This window comes from Macaca mulatta, chromosome 6, assembly GCF_049350105.2.
Source record: "Macaca mulatta isolate MMU2019108-1 chromosome 6, T2T-MMU8v2.0, whole genome shotgun sequence".
Lineage (NCBI taxonomy): Eukaryota > Metazoa > Chordata > Mammalia > Primates > Cercopithecidae > Macaca > Macaca mulatta.
Genome location: NC_133411.1, coordinates 189980468 through 189999866, shown reverse-complemented (window position 1 = coordinate 189999866; position 19399 = coordinate 189980468). Strand labels below are relative to the sequence as shown.

The window sequence follows — 19399 nt, the reverse complement described above, 5'->3', positions numbered from 1 at the left end:
GAGCCTCACATAGCAGGTGTTCAATAACTATCCCGTGGGCGATTTGGTATAGAGAAAAGTAAATTAATGTGGAATAAGCAAACAGAGTTTATGATGGGAAAATGTATAATATAAAAACACATCATTAGCAAACACTGTGCCATCAAACCTGCAAGCAGGATTCACATTCATCATCTCTTTAATCTTTACCTGCGAGGTGGGAATCACTATTCCTGACTAACAAGTGAGGAGCCTGGGAGGTTGTGACTTGTTCAAGATCACTTAGCTGGATGGAGTTTTCACAAAGTAAATCTTATGTGAGTCTATTCCATCCCCACTTCAGGGCAGCCATGGCTTCTGACTCCCACAGGGCCAGGCCAATCCTCCCTCATCTGGAAGCTGCTGCTGCTGCCGGGCTTAGGAGAGAAGAACCTCAGCACCCTAAAGGAGGGTGGGAGGCGTGACTTCCTGTGCGCAGGCTTCGGAGAGGAAGCTGGGGCCGCCTGTGGGGAGCACTCTCCCTTGGCTGTGTCTGGGTCTGCGGTGTGGGGCCCTTTAAGCAGGGTCTTCTCTCTCTGATCCCAGGACACTGGACATATGAATATGGGAGTCCTATTTTTCTCTTCATAGATCACATGCCGGATATAGGGTCTCAAGAGGCCTTGAAACTGACATGTCAGGATACAAATTCTGGACTGGTCATTTGTGTTGAAGAAGGAGATGTTCCCACCCTCATAGTCCAGGAAGACCCCTACTCGTGTAGGAGGGATCTCAGGGGAGAGTTTGATGAAATGGGGATTGAATGTGAAATACAAATATTCTGTCGTCAGTCCGAAGACCCAGTACCCATCGTTGGGAGAAAAAGTCACAGCGTCCTTCCTCCTGTCTGTGTCATCCTGGCACACTCCCACACACCACCCTACATGTTGTCCCACGTCCACCTCCCAGTAATGTTTCCCTGCCTGGAAACCCTGAGAAGCCACCACACTCTGCGTTGTGAATCTCTTCGTAGAGTTAGGCAGCTTCTGGGGAGCTTTTCTATGGGTTACAGTTTTCAGATCAGAAACGCAGAGCTGTGGGTGAGCCGTCTCCGGGTCCAGAGTCACCTCCACTGGGGTGCGGTGGGGGAGAGAGGAAGCGTGAGTTACTGAAGAGGAAATCTGGGCTAGAATAAGAGGTCGACCCTCCCACTGCAGACTGGCTCCGGGTAGGATCCGGCCAGTCCTACTATCCCCTCAGCCATGTCTCTTCTCCAGGGCAGCCCCTGTGCCTCACTGATGCTTGGAGATGCTCAACCACCAGAGGTTCAACTCCTCTGTATCACCCAGCCCGACCACTGCCCTCCCAGGTAAGCCCATATTTGACTTTGTGAGACCTTGAGTGACTCCAGGATTCACCTTCCTTCCACCCACCCGTTCCTGCTGACTTCACTTCTTTCCCCTTAGCACAGACCCCTAGAAGCCAGCTACTGGTGCCCTCAGTTCCCTGGCGTCTTGCCTGTGACCCCTCCGAGCTGACCCAGTCCCTATGCTTTTCCTTCCAAGTCCTGGGCCAAGAAGTGCATTTAGAGGCAGCGGCAACCTGGGGTGGATTGGGGCATCACAGATTTGCTGTCTGCAAGCCGGGTGGGCTCCATATTTGTCACTAGTCATCTTCCTACTCCATGCCCACTGTCACCCTCTCAGGCGTCGGTACCTGCGTGTTTCCGGGCATCTCTCAATTCTGAAAGCAAGCAGACAGAACAGGCAGTTCAGTGCTCAGGTGGGAAACAGGCCTCAGGGAGAAGGGAGAGACCAAGGATTAGGACCTTTTTTGAGTGTCGTGGGCCCTCCAGAGATCTGAGGAAGGCTGTGGGGCTTCTCTACAAAATGTACCTCCCCCAGAATCTGCAGTTTCAGAGTTCCCATCACAAGCTTGGCTCTGCAGGGACCCATGGGCCTCCGGATATAAAAATCCATAAACGAGAGACTTGGAAAGGAGTCATAAGTATGGGAAGAGGAATATTTTCTTTTACCTGCCTGTCTGTGCTTTCTTCTCCAGTCTGAAAAACAAAAACAAAACACACATAAGAGGCTGGCATCACAGAGCAGGGCCCAAGGAGAGCGTGGGAGGAAAGCCCTGCATGTGATAACACTCTCACCCAGTTTATCCTGCAGTTCGCACGAAACAAAAAGCAGACGATTTAGTGGTTGATACAGGACTGGGTAAAGTCTCAAAGCATCAGGCCAGGGAGGTTGAGGATCACCCACCAATTTTTCTCAGGTTCCTCCCTGTGGTCCACACCCTCAGAGCTCGTGATCAACACCTCCCCCCACCACACACAGAGCGGACCAACGGGCAACAGGCACAGATGGGACTTCCAGGCCCTGAGGCCTATCCTAAGCCCTCCAGATATCTGAGGGGCAACTCATTAGCCGTGGATGGAGAGAGCGAGGCAGCTGCTCTCCTCCCCCTGCCGGTACTTCCTGTCCAGCCTGGAGCCGGGGTCTCCAGAGGCTCACGCTGTGGATCAGGGAGGGACCCGGGAGAACCATGTGTGGGAGGCTCAGGACGTGACACACACTTACCCAATTCTGCCTGGATTTTCCCTGAAACAGAAACAGTGTATTCAGTGGTGGACACAGGAGTGTGCAAGGTACAAACATGACCCTGGCTGCTTGCACAGGTGGGACAAGCTGCGGGTGTGAAGGGCAGGGCCTCTCCTAGAACACTTAACATGTGCTCGTCTCCGCAGCCCCCCGCACGGAGCGTAGCTGTCTGGGGGGAGCAAGAGATCAGGAAGGTTCATGCTAATGAGAAGGACAACAGCTGGGATGCTGTGGAGGTGGGGACGGAGGTGGGAGAAGGCGGCTGGGAGGGGAGGTGGGGATGGAGGTGGGAGAAGGCGGCTGGGAGGGGAGGGGGGGATGGAGGTGGGAGAAGGCGGCTGGGAGGGGAGCGGGGGATGGAGATGGCAGAAGGTGGCTGGGATGGGAGGCGGGGAGATGGAGGTCGGAGAAGGCGGCTAGGAGGGGAGGCGGGGGGATGGAGGTGGGAGAAGGCGGCTGGGAGGGGAGGCGGGGGGATGGAGGTGGGAGAAGGCGGCTGGGAGGGGAGGCGGGGGGATGGAGGTGGGAGAAGGCGGCTGGGAGGGGAGGTGGGGATGGAGGTGGGAGAAGGCGGCTGGGAGGGGAGGCGGGGGGATGGAGGTGGGAGAAGGCGGCTGGGAGGGGAGGCGGGGGGATGGAGGTGGGAGAAGGCGGCTGGGAGGGGAGGCGGGGGGATGGAGGTGGGAGAAGGCGGCTGGGAGGGGAGGTGGGGATGGAGGTGGGAGAAGGCGGCTGGGAGGGGAGGGGGGGATGGAGGTGGGAGAAGGCGGCTGGGAGGGGAGGCGGGGGAATGGAGGTGGGAGAAGGCGGCTGGGAGGGGAGGCGGGGGGATAGAGGTGGGAGAAGGCGGCTGGGAGGGGAGGTGGGGATGGAGGTGGGAGAAGGCGGCTGGGAGGGGAGGCGGGGGGATGGAGGTGGGAGAAGGCGGCTGGGAGGGGAGGCGGGGGCGGCCTCATCCCCAAGGGGAAGTGTCACTCCCAAGGAGGAAATTTGTTCTGGGGTGAAGACTCTTACTGAGATTATCATTTTATCTCAGTCACTGAGTTTTATTTCCTCTTTTATGAAGTCTTTGCAACTACCCTGAAATTTTCTTGTAAGACTCCTGTTGTAGCTAGTGGAAATTTATTCATTTTTATATATTTATTTTTTGAGTCAGGGTCTCACTCTGTTGCCCAGGCTGGCGTGCAGTGGTGCGAACATGGCTCACTAAAGCCTTGCCAGCCTCCCATCCCAACCTCCTGAGAAGCTGGGACCGCCATCATGAACCACCACACCTGGCTAATTATTTTATTTTATTTTTAAAAATTTTTTTGTAGAGAGGAGTTCTCGCCATGTGGCCCAGGATGGTCTTACACTCCTGGGCTCAAGTGATGCTCCCACATTGGCCTCCCAAAGTGCTGGGATTACAGACACGAGCCAACACACTCAGCCTGTTTGTAGGAATTTATGGGAACTCTTTTTGTACTGAAAATCAATGATCTGCTTATCCTGTGCTCCATGTAAAGTAGAAAGGGATTGGCAGAGGCTGGCATTTCCTGAAGGAGCCGTTTCAGGCCAGCACAGAGGAGGCTGAGGACTGGCTTCCCTGTGCCTCAGGTGGCGGACCCTGGGGGCCTAGGGCTGGAACAACAGAGCCCGGAGGTGTGTGAGGGCAGCCTGATACCAGCTCCACAGGAACCACGAAGAAGGTGTGGGCCCATACTTCTCTCTCTCACTTACCTTTGGATTTGAAGAAAACAACTGTCATCCCCATGACAACAACACATAGGCCACCACAGAGTAATCCGAGTAAAATAGAGGCCAGGAGCCAAGGTGAGGGCTGGAAAAACGTCTCTGAAAAACAGTCCCACAGACCCCTCAGTGATTACTAAGCAGGTAAGACCATTTTACGCCCATTTAAGGAATCCCCCAGTACCCCAAGATGAAAACATTTTTCTCCAATTTCTTCTATAGATTTAAAGCTTTGCGTTTCTGTATAAGTCTTGATCCATCTGGATTTTATATATTTATTCACGTGTGTGTGTGTGTGTGTGTGTGTATGTAATGAGGCGGAAGTTCAATGTCATCTTCTTCTAAGCAGGTATTGACTGTGCTGGCAATGTTTATTGAGTGGACCTTGCTTCACACACTGCCACACATGCAAGGTCACCTCTGTGTACCTCAAGTTTCTGTTCCAGCTTGGATTTGTTTCTGGGCTTTCTGTTCTTTCTCATTGATCCATAGGGTTATCTCTGTGCCAATAATTTTAATTGGCTTAATCTTCAAAGCTTTGGGATATGTCTCTGAGATAAGACTAAGCTTCTTAGCTTGCTCTTCTTCCACTGTGTCTTAGCACTTCTTGGCTATTTGTTTTGCCACATAAATTTTGGAATTGACTTGTTAGGCTTTAAGAAAACTCTGGGTCAAGTGTGGTGGCTCATGCCTGTAATCCCAACAGTTTGGGAGGCCGAGGTGGGAGGATTTCTTAAGGACAGGAGTTCGAGACCGGTCTAGGCAACAAAGTGAGATCCCCATCTCTAAAAATATTTAAAATTAAAAAAAATTAGCCAGGCAAGGTGGTGCACACCTGTGGTCCCAGCTACTTGGGAGGCTGAGGTGGGAGGATTGCTTGAGCATGGGAAGTTGAGGTTGCAGTGAGCCATGATTGCAACACTCTACTCAAGCATGGGCGACAGAGTGACAGCTCGTCTCAAGAAACAAAAAAATGTGCTGAAATTTTTCTATGGAATTGTATTGAATCTGTATAGCAATTGTAGGAGAACTGATATCTTTAAAAATATGCATCTTATCTGAAAGGTGTTATATTTGTTCTCTTATTTTAGTTTTCATTAGTGTCTGTTACTGCAGTTTTGTAATACCCTTCAATAAGATTTTGTAAATGTTTTATTACACTTATTCCTGGTTAACATTTTTTTATTGTTATTGTACATGGCATGTGTTTTTCTTCCTTTGCTGATGTTTACTAATGCAATTGATTTTGTTTATTTATCTCATTTTTCATGAACACGATGGGTTCTTTTATGAGTTGAAAGAATTTGTCTGTAAATTTTCCTAAATTTTCCATTTATATAATCATATAGACTGTGAACAATGGCCATTTTATTTTTTTCTTTCTAAAAGTTATAACTTTTACATTTTCTTCCCTTATTGAAGTGACTGCTAATAGTAACAGTACTCTAATATAATATGGAACAGAAGTGTCTAATGCAATCTCCTTATGTTATGATTTTAAATGACACATTAGGTATGTTTTCTGTGTGTATTTAAAAAATTAAGTGGCTTACTATTTTGTATGATGTTTGCTGCAAGTACCTTTAGATATCTTTTTATCCGCTTAAGCAGGGTCTCTCCTATTTCTAGATTGATAAAAAGTTTTCTTCTATTTCTAGATTTGCAAGTGTTGAAATCATGATGAATAGATGTTGAAAGTTATCTATGTTTTATTTATATCTCCTAAGAAAATTATAGTTTATCTCTTTTAACTAATTATGGTAATAATTACATTAATATATGTTCCCATGTTGACCTAACATTTTTTTCCAGGATAAGCTTGGTCATGAGATATGTTTTTGTGGACTTTTCTACTTGCAAAATTTTTGGTAAGATTTTTACATTTTCAATTATGAATAATGTTGGTAAAAATTTTTCCTTTTTCGAGTTGCCCATTTCTGTTGTGGTGCCAAAATTATGTTGACTCAATAAAATTAGCTTAATATTTCCTGTTTTTCTGTTTTCTGGATGACTTTGTGAAAGATACATTTTCTCTTTTCTTGAATATTTGGTTGACTTTGCATATAAAACAATGTGGCTCTTGTCTCTTCCTTGTGGGAAGACTTTTAAATGCTGACTCCACATCTTTCACGGTTACAAATTAGTCAGGTAGTCTATCTTTCCTTCGGATTTTGTATTTTACGTTTGTCTTCTGTTTAAAAAATTTTTGAGACAGAGTCTCACTCTGTCTCCCAGGCTGGAGTGCAGTGGGGTGATCTCAGCTCACTGCAATCTCTGCCTCCTGGATTCAAGTGATTCTCATGCCTCAGCCTCCCGAGTAGCTGGGATTACAGACACACACCACCACGCCCACCTAATTTTTGTATTTTTAGTAGAGATGGGGTTTTGCCATGTTGGGCAGGCTGGTCTCAAACTCCTGACCTCAAGCGATCTGCCCGCTTCAGCCTTCCAAAGTGCTGGGACTACAGGCGTGAGCCACTGCACCTGGTCTGTATTTTACATTTTTCTATGAAAACTTTCACTTCATCATATTCAGTAGAAAAGGAAAAAGTTATTCAAAGCAGTTTATCTTGTAAATCTCTACTCAATCTTTAGTTGTGCCTTCTTGTTATTTCCTGCATTCTTAAATTGTGCTGTTTCTCTTTTATTCTTAACTGATGCTGCCAGTTTATCTATTTTAATAACACTTTGAACCATCTAAGTTTAGATGTATTAATCTGCACTATTTGTCTTAATATTTCCATATTTCTATATCTTTAGGATTTCTTCCACTTTCTTTTGCTGTTTTCTGAAATATATATTGACGCCTAATATCAATATTCAGCGATTCCATGCTAATAAGAACATTTAAGGATTTAAGGATATAATTTTTTTTTTTTTTTTTTTTTTTTTTTGAGATGGAGTCTTGCTCTGTCCCCCAGATTGGAGTGCAGTGGCACGATCTCGACTTACTGCAACCTCCACTTCCCAGGTTCAAGAGATTCTCCTGCCTCAGCTTCCCGGGTAGCTGGGATCACAGGTGCCCGCCCACCACACCCGGCTAGTTTTTGAAGTTTTAGTAGAGACAGGCTTTCACCATTTTGGCCAGGCTGGTCTTGAACTCTTGACCTCAGGTGATCCACCCGCCTTGGCCTCCCAAAGTGCTGGGATTACAGGCGTGAGCCACCGCGCCTGGCCAGATAAAATTTTGACTCAGAAAACCATATTAGTTCCATTTTACACATTATGATAGATTGTAATTTTATTATCAGTTTTAAGAATTTTCTACCTATCACTATGCTTTCTTCAATTTCTCAGTTATTTTTATGTTTAAAAATTTTTCAAACACATAAGAATTTAAACTATCATTTGCTATGGTCATTTAACTTTATTAAATTATGATTAGAGAATTTTGTGTGCATGATATCAATGTTTGAAAATTTTCTGAAAACCATTTTATGTGTTTATATCTGACAAAATTTTATAGAAGTTCCAAGTGTGGTAAAAATTCATGTGTATTCTACAAACCTGGAATCCTTCTCCAAAATATGTTATTTCAGGCTTATTAATTTTTACTTCAAATATTATATATTCTTACTCATTTTATCTACTTATTTAATCAATTTTAGAACTTGAAGTATGATCTTTTTTCTTATATTTCTGTTGATATTTTCTTTTTATATTTTACATGTATCAGGTACATACATATTTAAAATTTTCATATTCTTATACTGAGTGAACTTATGTTTTTGAAATAACTCTATTCCTAATGTCCTTTTTGTTAAAACCTTGTCTTCCTTTTCTTGACACTAATATATCTGTTTGATTCTTCTTGATTAATATTTCTCTAGTATTTTTTATTTTCAATGAATAGGTCATATGTGCTACATTTTTCCTCTTATGAATTGCAATTGAGATTTTTATTATTTATTTATTTTTATGTTTTTGAGATGGAGTCTTGCTCTGCTGCCCAGGCTGGAGCACAGTGGTGCCATCTCGACTCACTCTCTGCAACCTCTGCCTCCTGGGTTCAAGTAATGAGATTTTTAAATCCAGTCTGAGGTTCTTTGTCTTTTAACTGGCAAATTAAATCCTTTTACATTGAGTGTGATTCTGGAAACATTTTAGTTTATGTAAATTTTCCTACTATTTGTAAATCCTTTCTGAAATTTTCTACATTTTTATTCTGCTTCATGAAGGAGCAATGACGTTTTCTCAAAATGAAGAAACAATTATTTTCTTAGTCCTAGAGTTAATTTCCTTAAGTTTTGTATGTGTTGAGTTGTGAGTGTTGCACCATTGGGCTATTGTGTGGTGAAGGAAATACTTAATTCTACTGCCTTGGAATTGTAAACAATTCTACTTCTGCCTTATCAAATGTTTGGTTTTTTTTTTTTTTTTTATACCTCATCAATCTTTGACTCTCAAAACAAATCACTGAAGCTGGGTGGTACTACACAGCAATCCCAGACACAAGCTGCTGCTCTACCCTGGGTTACCTATGCACACACCCATTCCTTGCTCCTCCTTCTCCCCCCTCACCTCCTATCAATACCTTGGATTCCACCTCATGACTCTGCTCAGCAAGGTGGATGGAACACGATATGCTCCCAACATTTTCCTGGACTATAATGGAGGTCTCCACATCATACATGTTGTGCCCATCTGCATTTGCTCTGGAGTCTGAAGACAAATGCTGTCCTTGTGGACCTTTCCACTTGACTGTGGGCTGTGGGAACCAGCCTGAGGACAGGCAGAGTAACTGGATACCTCCGTCAACATATCCCACGATGGAAATAAGAGGAAGTGAGCCCAGTGCTGGGAAGAAAACAGGGAAAGATGAAAGTGAAGACCAAATTTCAAGCTTACAGCTATTTTGAGTCTAGTTCATCAAGCCTGTACCCATAACAGCACACACATCCTTCTCTCTCTCTCTGTCTTACACACACATCCACTCATAATACTACTGCAAGACTTTCCATGGTCTATGTTCATTTAGCATTTATTTAGGAACCACTATGTATGCCTGGATATTCCTAAGTATGAAATAGGATGCAGTGCATAAGACACAGCCCCTTCTAATGAGAAACTCATTGACCAAATAGTGAGGAAACTGTATAAAATACATTTCATAGTGAAACGCAACTATGAAAGCACAGTCAGGTTAGCAAAGAGAAGAGTGCTTAACTGTCAGGGAAAGTCACAGCTTCCTGGAGATGACATTTGCACCCTTCTGTGTCAGAAAATAGGAGTTTTATTGTGGTCAGGTTAGGGAGAGGGGAAGCATTTTAGATAAAAAGAGGCAAGTGCAAACCACAATGTGAAAAGTTAACATGCCACAGTGATTTCAAGGACTCATGAGTATTTATATTCCAGATAATGATGTATAAGAGAGTAGGGGTGTGAGACAAGGTCTGAAAAAGGCACAAGGCAAGCCATGGGGGTCATACATTCACTGACCTGAGCAATGTGGACTTGCCCACAGCCACTTTAAGAACTGTAGACCAGTAGGGCTCTTACCAGTCTCCAGCAGGTGGGAGTTATGGCAAGACCTGTATCTTAGAGAGGTCTCCAGACAGCAGCATGGAGGAGGGACCACAGAGAACACTCCAGAGGAGAGTGACCCGCTGTGCAACTACTGAAGTGACTCCAGTGAGAGAAAAGAAGGGCTGGGGAGGAGGAGGGTTTTGAGAAGGGGAACTGCAGATACAGAATCTATTTGAGAGGTTGATTCAATAGGACTGAACATCAAGGAAGGGTTTATTGTGACATCCAGATTTGTGACTTGGGAAATGTGGAAGAGTACCCCTTATGTGGTTGACTTCAATTTGATGATTAAATATTGCCTTTTAACCACTCCAAACAGAACTTCCTTTCTGAGTGCTGTTCTCTGCCGTTCCCCAGGGTCTGGATCAATGCATGGAGCGTAATAAATGTTTGTTAGTCAATAAATTAATGAAAGAATGATAACGGTATAAGCACCAAGGAAGGGGGCTCAAGTAAGATGATGTAGACTTATCTTCCTTGCTCCTTCCTCTAAGTAAAAGTATACCCTGGAAATGAGGCAAGCATAGGTGCATTGTGAAAAGTGGAAAGACTAAGGAGGACTGACTAGGGACCCCAGGACTAGAGAAAAACCACAGCAGCTGAGCATCCTACGACCACTCCCCCACTCCCACCTCCAGCAGAAGTAGGTGGCCCAACGGGAATCTTTCCACCCCTAAATGGCTGAAAATACATGATATGCAAAGTGGTGCTGGCAGAAGAATTGACCATGAGCCCCATTGACTGGAGGCCAGGGGAAGAGTTCTTTGTCCCACTATGCCAGATGATCACCTCTCTCACAAGAAACACTGGGGAGCAACATGGGGAAACACCTTTTACTGCCACAGTCGGTACTAGAAAAGATGATCAGAATCTCCAGGGACATCAGATAAGCAAAGCAGACCAAAATAATACAGTAAAGTCTCTGCAAATTAAATTGTATTTGGAGCCACAACCACCAAAAATAGACTAGGACCTGAGTCATAAATCTAAACATGGTGACTGCCTGCAAAACAGAAGCTTTACATAGGGTCTAGAGTGTCTTACAATAACTAAACCACTTAGATTTCAACTAAAAATTACCCATCACACCAAGAACCAATTAAATATTAACTTGAATGAAAATAGACAATCATGTGATTGCCAAGACCAACATGAATAGCTATTATTAAAGTGTTTCAAAAAGCAATTATGAATTATCTCAAAAAAATTAAAATTCACAAAAAACACAGATGTTATAAAAAACAAATTGGAAGTTATATAACAGAAAAAAATACAAAAACAAAAACTAACTGGGTAGCTTCAATACTAGAGTGGAGATGACAGAAAATAAAATTATTGAACTCCAGGATACAACAATGAAACTTAACCAGCGTGAAGAGAGAGGAAAAGATTTTTTCTAAAGAGGAAAAACAGATCCTCCAGGACCTATGAGACAATAACAAAATATCAGCATTTATATCATCATAGTCCCAGAAGGAGAGGTGAATGAGAGAGCTGAAAGAGTATTTAAAGAAATGATGGCCGATCTAATCAAATGAGGTGAAAGTCCTTTCAAGAAGCTGAGAGCAAACCAAATAGAAGTGCAAAGAAACTCATGCCTTGATAGATCATAATTAAATTTCTGAAAATAAATAAAACTATCTTGAAAGCAATCAGAGATAAATGATGCATTGTATATAAACCAATGACTGCAGATTTTTCATGAAGAATCTACAAGGCCAAAAAGAAGTAGCACATTTTTCAACTGCTGAAAGAAAATAACCATCAGGAAACTTCACAAATTCTATATCTGGCAAAACCATTATTCACAAATAAAGAGGAAATCATTTGCATGTTTATTCTCAGATAAACAGAAACTAAGAGAATTTGTCACTAGCAGACCTATCCTAAAAGGATGGCTGGAGGAAATTCTTCAAACAGAAAGGAAATGATAAAAGAAAGAATCTTGGAATATTAGGAAAGAAGAAAAGCAATAGTAAAAGAAGAATAAGGAAAACTACAATAGATTTTCCATTTTATGAGTGTTTAACAATCACATATGGGCTGGGTGTTGTGGCTCACGCCTGTCATCCCAGCACTTTGGGAGGCGAAGGCTGGGGATCATTTGAGGTGAGGAGTTTGAGACCAGCTAGCCAACATGGCAGAACCCCATCTCTACTAAAAATACAAAAAAAATTAGCTGGATGTGGTGGTGCATGCCTGTAATCTGAGCTACTCAGAAGGTTGAGGTACAGGAATCACTTGAACCCAGGAGGTGGTGGTTGCAGTGAGCTGAGATCATACCACTGCACTCCAGCCTGGGTGACGGGGCAAGACTCTGTCTCAAAGAAAACTAAAAATAAAAATTACATATGATGGTTTAAACAGAAATTAAGTCACTATCTGATGAAGTGCTTATGTATATAGAAGAAATACTCAAGGCAGTATTATTTTTAAATTGTGGAGATTAAAGGGATCTAAATGCAAATGAAGTTTCCACACTTCAAAGTGGTAAAATGTTGATACAGTAGATTGTGACAAATTATATATGAATATCATAACACTAGAATAGCACCTAAGAAAACATGACAAAATATTATACTAAAAAAAGACTAACAATAAGTTGTAATGGAATCCTAAAAAAAATTTAGTAACACACAAGAAGTCAAGAAAAAAGAAGAAGAAAACAAAAGAAATTGAAACAGGACAGGCATCGTCACTCTCATTTCACCAACAGGGTGGCAGTGGTTTTCCTCCGTATCCTGTCAGGTGGTGGCAGGTGCAGGTGGCTGTCCTCTGTGTCATGACCCCACCTGTGTGATGGCAGGGCCAGGCTCATCTCCAGAAACCTCAGGTCAGGGATGCCCACCGAAGCCTTTTTACATCATGTCAGAATCTGGAAAGCCTGTTTTATTTCATTATCTGAAATACTCTCAAGAGCTGATAACGGTAGCATGACTTTGCAAGACAACTCAGTCATAAATAAACAACTGACCTGACACCTGCAGCTCCCAGGTGGCCTCCTTGTCGTAAATCTGGGAACTGAACCAGCACCCATACAGGCCCATGTCCAAGGGAGTGATGTTTTTTAGTCTTAGAGAGACATGCCCCCTTGCAATGGAGACCTTCAGAAGCTCAGTTCTCCCTTGATACTGTGGCATCTGCATAAATTCCCAGTCTTCCCCATCTCTGTAGAGGTGGACCACAGCATGGAGCTGATTCCTGAAGAAACGCACTTCCATGGCCTCTGCACTGGTCTCAGGAAAGAGGGAGCAGGAGAACACTGCGTCCTCCCCCACCGAGGCCTGGACAAACTTGCCCGGTCCAGTCACTTGCCACTGTCCTATAGGAGGAAACATAACAGATAACTGAGCAAAATCTACTTGAGTCCTTCTCAGGGCTCTGGTGGGCAGAGATGTGTGGGGTGTGGGGTGTCGGGTGGGGGATCCATCAGTCTTCTTTCTAAACCTGATGACTTGGATTTGCGCATCTTCTTACACTTGTGAGAACCCTTCCGTGTCAGTTACTTCACTCGGTTCTCATACACATCTCATGTGAGATGAGGTGAGGTCTGTGCTATCAATATTTCCCACATTCAACATGAGGAAACCCTGTCTCTGGGGCTGAGTTGTTCAGAGGCCTGAGAGGCACCTTCCAAATGCAGACTCCCTGAGTAGAGGAGAATCTACCTCCTCGTGCTCTCTACCCAGCTGCTTAATGAACACTCACACCACCGCCTTTGCATCTTCTATGCTAAAAACCTTTTTAAATGACTCAGGAGGGGAGTAAGTGGCCATAAAATATCCAATTTGGGGAAATTTATTTCCTTCGAATAGATGATTACGTCTTGTAAATGTTTTATGGATACAAGAGAGAAATACATATTCTCTGCTGAAGCACATTTATTTGTGCTTCTTTTTTTAAGTAGACTTCTGCCACATTCTGAAGGACATGGTATGACACAGTGAGGAGATTTTATAGTTTTTGTTTCAGAGATTTGCTCTTTAGTGCACTCACGTTGTGACATATCTTTTCCATGACACCTACCTTTTACTCCAGGTAATAATTTTATGTTTTTCCACTTTATTATTTCGTACTTGAATAGTACTTCATCTAGCAAAAGCTTGTCCAAGCCACAGCCTGTGGGCTGCATGAGGCTCAGGACGGCTTTGAATAGGGTCCAATACAAATTCATAAACTTTCTTAAAACATTATAAGACTTTTTGTGATATTTTTTCATTCATTAGTTTTTGTTAGTGTTAGTTCTTTCAACATGGCCCAGGGAAGCCAAAAGATTGGACACCCCGACTCTAGTGCTTTATCAACATGGCTTACCTGTTTTTTTGTTTGTTTGTTTGTTTGTATTTTCTTGGTACAGCTTTGTCTTGATCCTCACTTGAAACTGTCTTCATCTTGCTGCAAGTGACATAATTGTTTGTTTTCTGCAAGTCTTCCCTGCACAACTCTCAGCTTCATGAGGACAGCGTGTGTGTGTTTTCCTCAGCACAGGATTCCCCATGCCCAGCACAGAGAATGGGCTCCGCAGACAGGGATTATGCTCGTGAATGGTGAGTGCTACTTTCTTTGTGCATTTGCTTCTCGGTTTTGTGGTCAACTAAGTAATTTTCCTGGTGTAAATCACACTTACAACTCTGTATGATTAGAGTTCTTCTTAGAGAGATCACAAATGATGGAGGCCCACTCCCTTCACCTTCCAAGTACCCAACGCTTTGACTGGCCAGTGTCTCTTGATTCATTCACATGTATCCATTTATGGTATATTGGTATACCTGTGTGTGCTGTCTGCATGTGCATCAGAGGCAAAGTGGATCCCATGTGTTAATTTCCAGATAAGTGGATGTTTTTAATTTTAGCACTAATTATGTCTAAGTTGAAGTACATTTTATAAATCTTGCTGAAATGTATTTCACTTGTGCATCTTTAAGAGTATTATTAAATGAGGTGTGATTTTGCCACCTGATGTCTGACTAGCTGCTGACGTATTGTAGCAGATGTTGAGGCCCTGCTCCTCACCGCCCAACCCTGAGTCCCCCTGCAGTGGGATGGGCATTTCCCTGCCTGCTGACAGCTCCGCCCCTGGAGCCTGGCCTCTGCCTCTCTGCTGATGGCTTCTTGCAACCTTTGGAACTTACTCAGCCCAGGCACAGGGCAGCCAAGAAGGTTTGCGATTTTAATAGTCCCGGGGGACACATCTCACCCAGTGGGGAACAGGAAGCGGTGGATGTTGGGAAGGTCCTGAGCCATCATCTATATGGTTCCTCCAAAGGACACAGTGGGACTGGGTCCCAGTTGCCACCACCGCAAGCTGTTCATTCGTGCACCTTCTATGGCTTTCCTCCCACTGGCTTCACTCTTTGCACCTTGTCGCTTTTGTTTCTGAGAACGATCTGTTAAACAAACCATCTGCAGAAAGGCCCTTGCTCTAGATCAGTTTTTGGGAACCAACCTGTCAGCTGGGCTGCTGTGAGTGCTGCCCTGAAGGCTGCGTGAGACTCTCAAGCTGGGCAAACAGTTTTTAGTACATGTCTGTTTCTCCGGCCGGCCTTGCTGCTGTCATTTTTCTTGCTGACAGCATCTCCCTTTACTCCTTCCCCTGGGGAGAAGCAAGGAATAACACTGTCTGTGGTTGCAACACACTGTGCACCAGTGGAGCTCTGTGCTGCATGCTCTACATGCAGAAGTCCATGCAGTCCACACAGTAGCCCTTCAGCCACAGGATGTCACGGATGTGATATTATTACCTCTATGTCATCACAAACAAAAACTGACACTAATAGAAGTTATTAGCCACAAGCTCATAGGCAGAGAAAAGGAAAGTTTTAAAAATAGTCTTACTTCCTCCAAGGTCATTTCCAGGATGCCCTGCTGCCTCATGCAGAAACAGAAAGCAGACAGAAAAGCTCATCAGAAAATGGGTGAGAATGTACTTAAATGGAGGCTCTCTTGTGAGTAACACACATGGATTGTGGTTTTTTGTTTTTGTTTCTTTGAGACAAAGTCTCACTCTGTCACCCAGGCTAGAGTGCAGCGGCACGATCTCGGCTCACTGCAGCCTCCACCTCCCAGGTTTAAGCAATTCTCCTGCCTTAGCCTCCCGAGTAGCTAGGATTACAGGTGCCCACCACCGCGCCCAGCTAATTTTTGTATTTTCAGTAGAGACAGATTTTCACCATGTTGGCCAGGCTAGTCTCAAACTCCTGACCTCAGGCGATCCACCCACCTCAGCCTCCCAAAGTGCTGGGATTACAGGTGTGAGCCACTGTGCCCGGCCAACACACATGGATTTTGATGCCCTTATTTCTGTTTTCTTGGCTTTGTTTAGCAAAACAGTCATAGGTAGACAAATAGCAGGATGGAACTGTTTCAGACAGAGAGTGAACACAGTCAAATGAACTTTTCATGGCTTGACACTGACCACCCAGAATCCAGTGTTCTACTCCAGTCCCTATCTCTCCCTGCCCAGTGTTCTACTCCAGTCCCCATCTCTCCCTGCAAAATTTATTGGATTACTGAAAATCCTATACACCAGGCTTTATGTTGATGGTTACTAGAAGGAGAAAGAAGAGTGGATTTCTGCCTAGAATATGCCAGGTTCCAACTTATTCCTCACTTAAAGGTCTGGTGCTTTACCCCATATCCACAGGTGTTTCTAACTCAGCATGTACATAACTGGACACATTGTCTTTTTCTCCAAACATCCTAAACAGTGTCACCTTCCACCCAGACACCCAAGTCAAAAACCTGGGGATTTTATTAGAGACCTCCCCTGCCTAAGCCCCACAGCCCACTGGGGAAAACAATGTATTTACCTTAGCATTCTCGGTGTGTTCCCTCCCCACTCCCAGGGCTGCTCCCATTATTCTGGGCTGCTATAATAGTGCACACAGTGCCCATGTCCTTGAGAAACAGCCCACAGGGTCTGCTCCTGAATTCCTGCTGCCCTGTGCTTCCCACAGCTCCTGGCATTGGTAGTTGCCAGCCTGAGGCCAGGGGAAGCTGGAGAATGCAAGCACCAAAGATTTCTGCATCTCGCTGTGCTGAGTTCATTGTCACGAATGAACTCAAAATATTATTCAACAAGGAGACAAACAACATCTAAACGGAAAGGCTTACCTGACACCAGCTTGTAGAAACTGAGAACCAAAATGAGCACGAAAGCCATGGATATTCCTGTGGGTTGATCTCACGCCGTGAAAACAGATGACGGCAGGGGTAGATGGATGATTTGGAGGGCAGGCCAGCTGTCTCAGATGCAGGAGCCATGGAGAGGCTCTTCATGAACTGATGTCAAGCTGTGCTTTTCTCCTGGAACCTCCCTAAACATGGCTGTATGAATGAGGAGTGTGGGCCCTGGACTTTGAATCACTGCATTTATTGGCAGGTCATAAACATCTATCTCAGACCAGAGAAACGGTCATGGAAAGAGAGTAGGGTACACTTGGAGGGACTTTGTTCTGAGTCAAGACAGTGCCCCACATAGGTGGCATAGGAATGCCAGACGCAGAGGTATTTTCAGGCTTAGGCTGGCAGGCAGAGCTGCAAGACAGAGTGAGCATCTATCCCTGAAAGAGAGATTGGACGGGTGCGGTGGCTCATGCCTGTAATCCCAGCACTTTGGGAAGCCAAGGCAGGTGAATCATGAGGTCAAGAGCTCAAGACCATCCTGGCCAACATGATGAAACCCCGTCTCTACTAAAAATACAAAAATTAGCCAAGCATGGTGGCACGCACCTGTAGTCCCACATACTTGGGCGGCTGAGGCAGGAGAATCGCTTGAACTGGGGAGGGGGAGTTTGCAGTGAGCCCAGATCACATCACTCCCTCCAGCCTGGTGACAGAGTGACACTCTATCTCAAAAAAGAAAAAAAAAAAGATAGAAATCATCTCAGCACAGGGCAGTGAGGCAGTGAATTTGTCCAGGCACACAGGCAATGCTCCATGAGACTCATATTTCCTGGCACAGCATGAGGAAATTCTGCCCATCCCTCCCTTGTCTTGAGTTCAGGGACAGGACTCTGATCATGAGGCCAGATGGGGTTGAACTTGCCAGAACAACCAGGACCTTGATCTCCAAGGATCCAAGGTATTGAGAAAGAGACCAAGACGAGGCTTCAGGCCTGGGGGTAAGGCAAAGATGCATTCATTCAGTCATTCGTTAGATGTACTAAGCCAGGACAAACACGGTTAGAGATTACGCAGCGATTTCAAGTCTGGGGAAGAAGAATGCACGAAGAATAAGCACTTACTAGATCAGAAAGCAGTTTCCACGGAGAGCACTACGAAGGGCAACGAAGGTAAAGAGGAATTTAAAAAGAGGAAACCCCGTGAACTCAGAAATTGCTAATAACACAATTTTAAATAACTAATAGGTCTAAGAGAACTAATAATAGAAGTTGAAGGTAATTAGACTAGAAGAAGAATGAAAACACTACATTTAAAACACTGTATGATGCATGTAAGGCAGTTCTTACAGAAAGGCTTATCCTTAAGTGCTTATATTAGGAAAAAAGAAGTCTGAATATTGGCTGAACAAAGTATCTGAGTTAATCTGAGTTAACTCTTGGATCCTGAAGTTCTTGGGCCACTCGCCCCATCTTTTCTCTCCCTTCACTCTTCTTTTTTTTCTTTTTTTCCCCACAATCTGTAAACATGTAATCCTGCCTTAAGTACAAAGCCTTTACAAATGCAAAAAAAATCAAAGATTACAAGTCAATTTCTTTCTGCATACAGTAAGAGCTGAAATTTAAAGAGAGCAACGTTAGAAAAAATACACTGAAAAACATGCCACTTGAATAATAATAATAAGACAAAACTGCAAATTAAATCAATAGAAATTAGGTAGATCCATTTATTTTTTAAATACAAGTATAATTTTGGAAGGGCTATTTGACAAATTCAGCATTAACTGCCAACTCTATAGACATGTTTAACAACAACGACAACAAAACAAGGCATTTGTTCTTGGCCCTTTTAGTACAGGTGAAGTGTCCTATTGCATCACAAGTATTAGCGATGAAGTAACAGATCCAAGGGCATAATATTAAAGAGGTTTTTTTCCAACTGCGATTTGGTTGAAAAATAACATAATATGAAAGTATATTAATAACTATCAAGACCACCGGTGATCTGCAGAATACCTAGAGGACTACATACTTAGAAGGCTGAAACTAGTAAAACAGTGTTAAAATGCATGTTTTTATTCTTAGATGAACAATGAGAGTGAGATTTCTGATTCCAATTTTATAGTGTGGTGGGGAATTGAGAGGAGATATTGGGGAAGACTGGCAGTGTGTGCTGAGATAGTGTTGGGAATGTGGCTCAAATTAGTTAATACTCAGATTAGGATATTGTTTTAGAAAATTTTAAATGGGTTCTAAATTGTGGCATGTTGAAAAGGATATTAAGGAACAATGATTCATTAGCCCTAAACACAATTTAATGAGTGCCATCAATGGGCTTAAGAAATAAGCAGGGATGAGGGATGATGAGGCAACATGAGGTGAAAGAGAAAATGGAAAGTGGAAAATATGCTTGAACATTGGAGAATGTAAAAAGTCCACCAAAGAAACTGCTTT

At 43.8% G+C, this 19399-nt stretch overlaps 1 protein-coding gene across 5 annotated transcripts; it reads right to left on the bottom strand.

The window, feature by feature from the left end:
* Positions 1 to 87: 87 nt before the first annotated feature.
* BTNL3 (butyrophilin like 3) lies at positions 88 to 18499 on the bottom strand. 5 transcript variants are annotated; one of them, XM_028842649.2, is made up of 9 exons: positions 16938 to 18499; positions 15271 to 15417; positions 12799 to 13146; positions 8820 to 9095; positions 4287 to 4400; positions 2547 to 2567; positions 1994 to 2020; positions 1675 to 1701; positions 88 to 1090 (listed from the first exon to the last, which is right to left on the bottom strand). In XM_028842649.2, the coding sequence occupies exons 3-9, from the start codon at positions 13043 to 13045 to the stop codon at positions 303 to 305; spliced, it is 1500 nt and encodes a 499-aa protein (XP_028698482.2). In that variant the 5' UTR covers positions 13046 to 13146; positions 15271 to 15417; positions 16938 to 18499; the 3' UTR covers positions 88 to 302. The 5 variants fall into 5 exon arrangements, with proteins under 5 accessions (XP_028698482.2, XP_077793670.1, XP_077793669.1 ...); XM_077937544.1 differs by lacking the exon at positions 15271 to 15417 and adding an exon at positions 14139 to 14219 and having other exon boundaries at positions 16938 to 17941; XM_077937543.1 differs by having other exon boundaries at positions 14139 to 15417; positions 16938 to 17302.
* Between the last annotated feature and the right edge of the window lie 900 nt (positions 18500 to 19399).

Bases quoted from the DNA above. Each gene is read 5' to 3' on its own strand.
- BTNL3 (XM_028842643.2), bottom strand. From the start codon at position 16,986: ATGGCTTTCGTGCTCATTTTGGTTCTCAGTTTCTACAAGCTGGTGTCA. The intron at 13,147-16,937 runs GTAAGCCTTTCC...TTCCTCCTATAG, and splicing joins TTTCTACAAGCTGGTGTCAG to GACAGTGGCAAGTGACTGGA. The intron at 2,568-4,286 runs GTAAGTGAGAGA...TTTCTGTTTCAG, and splicing joins TGTTTTCTTCAAATCCAAAG to GGAAAATCCAGGCAGAATTG.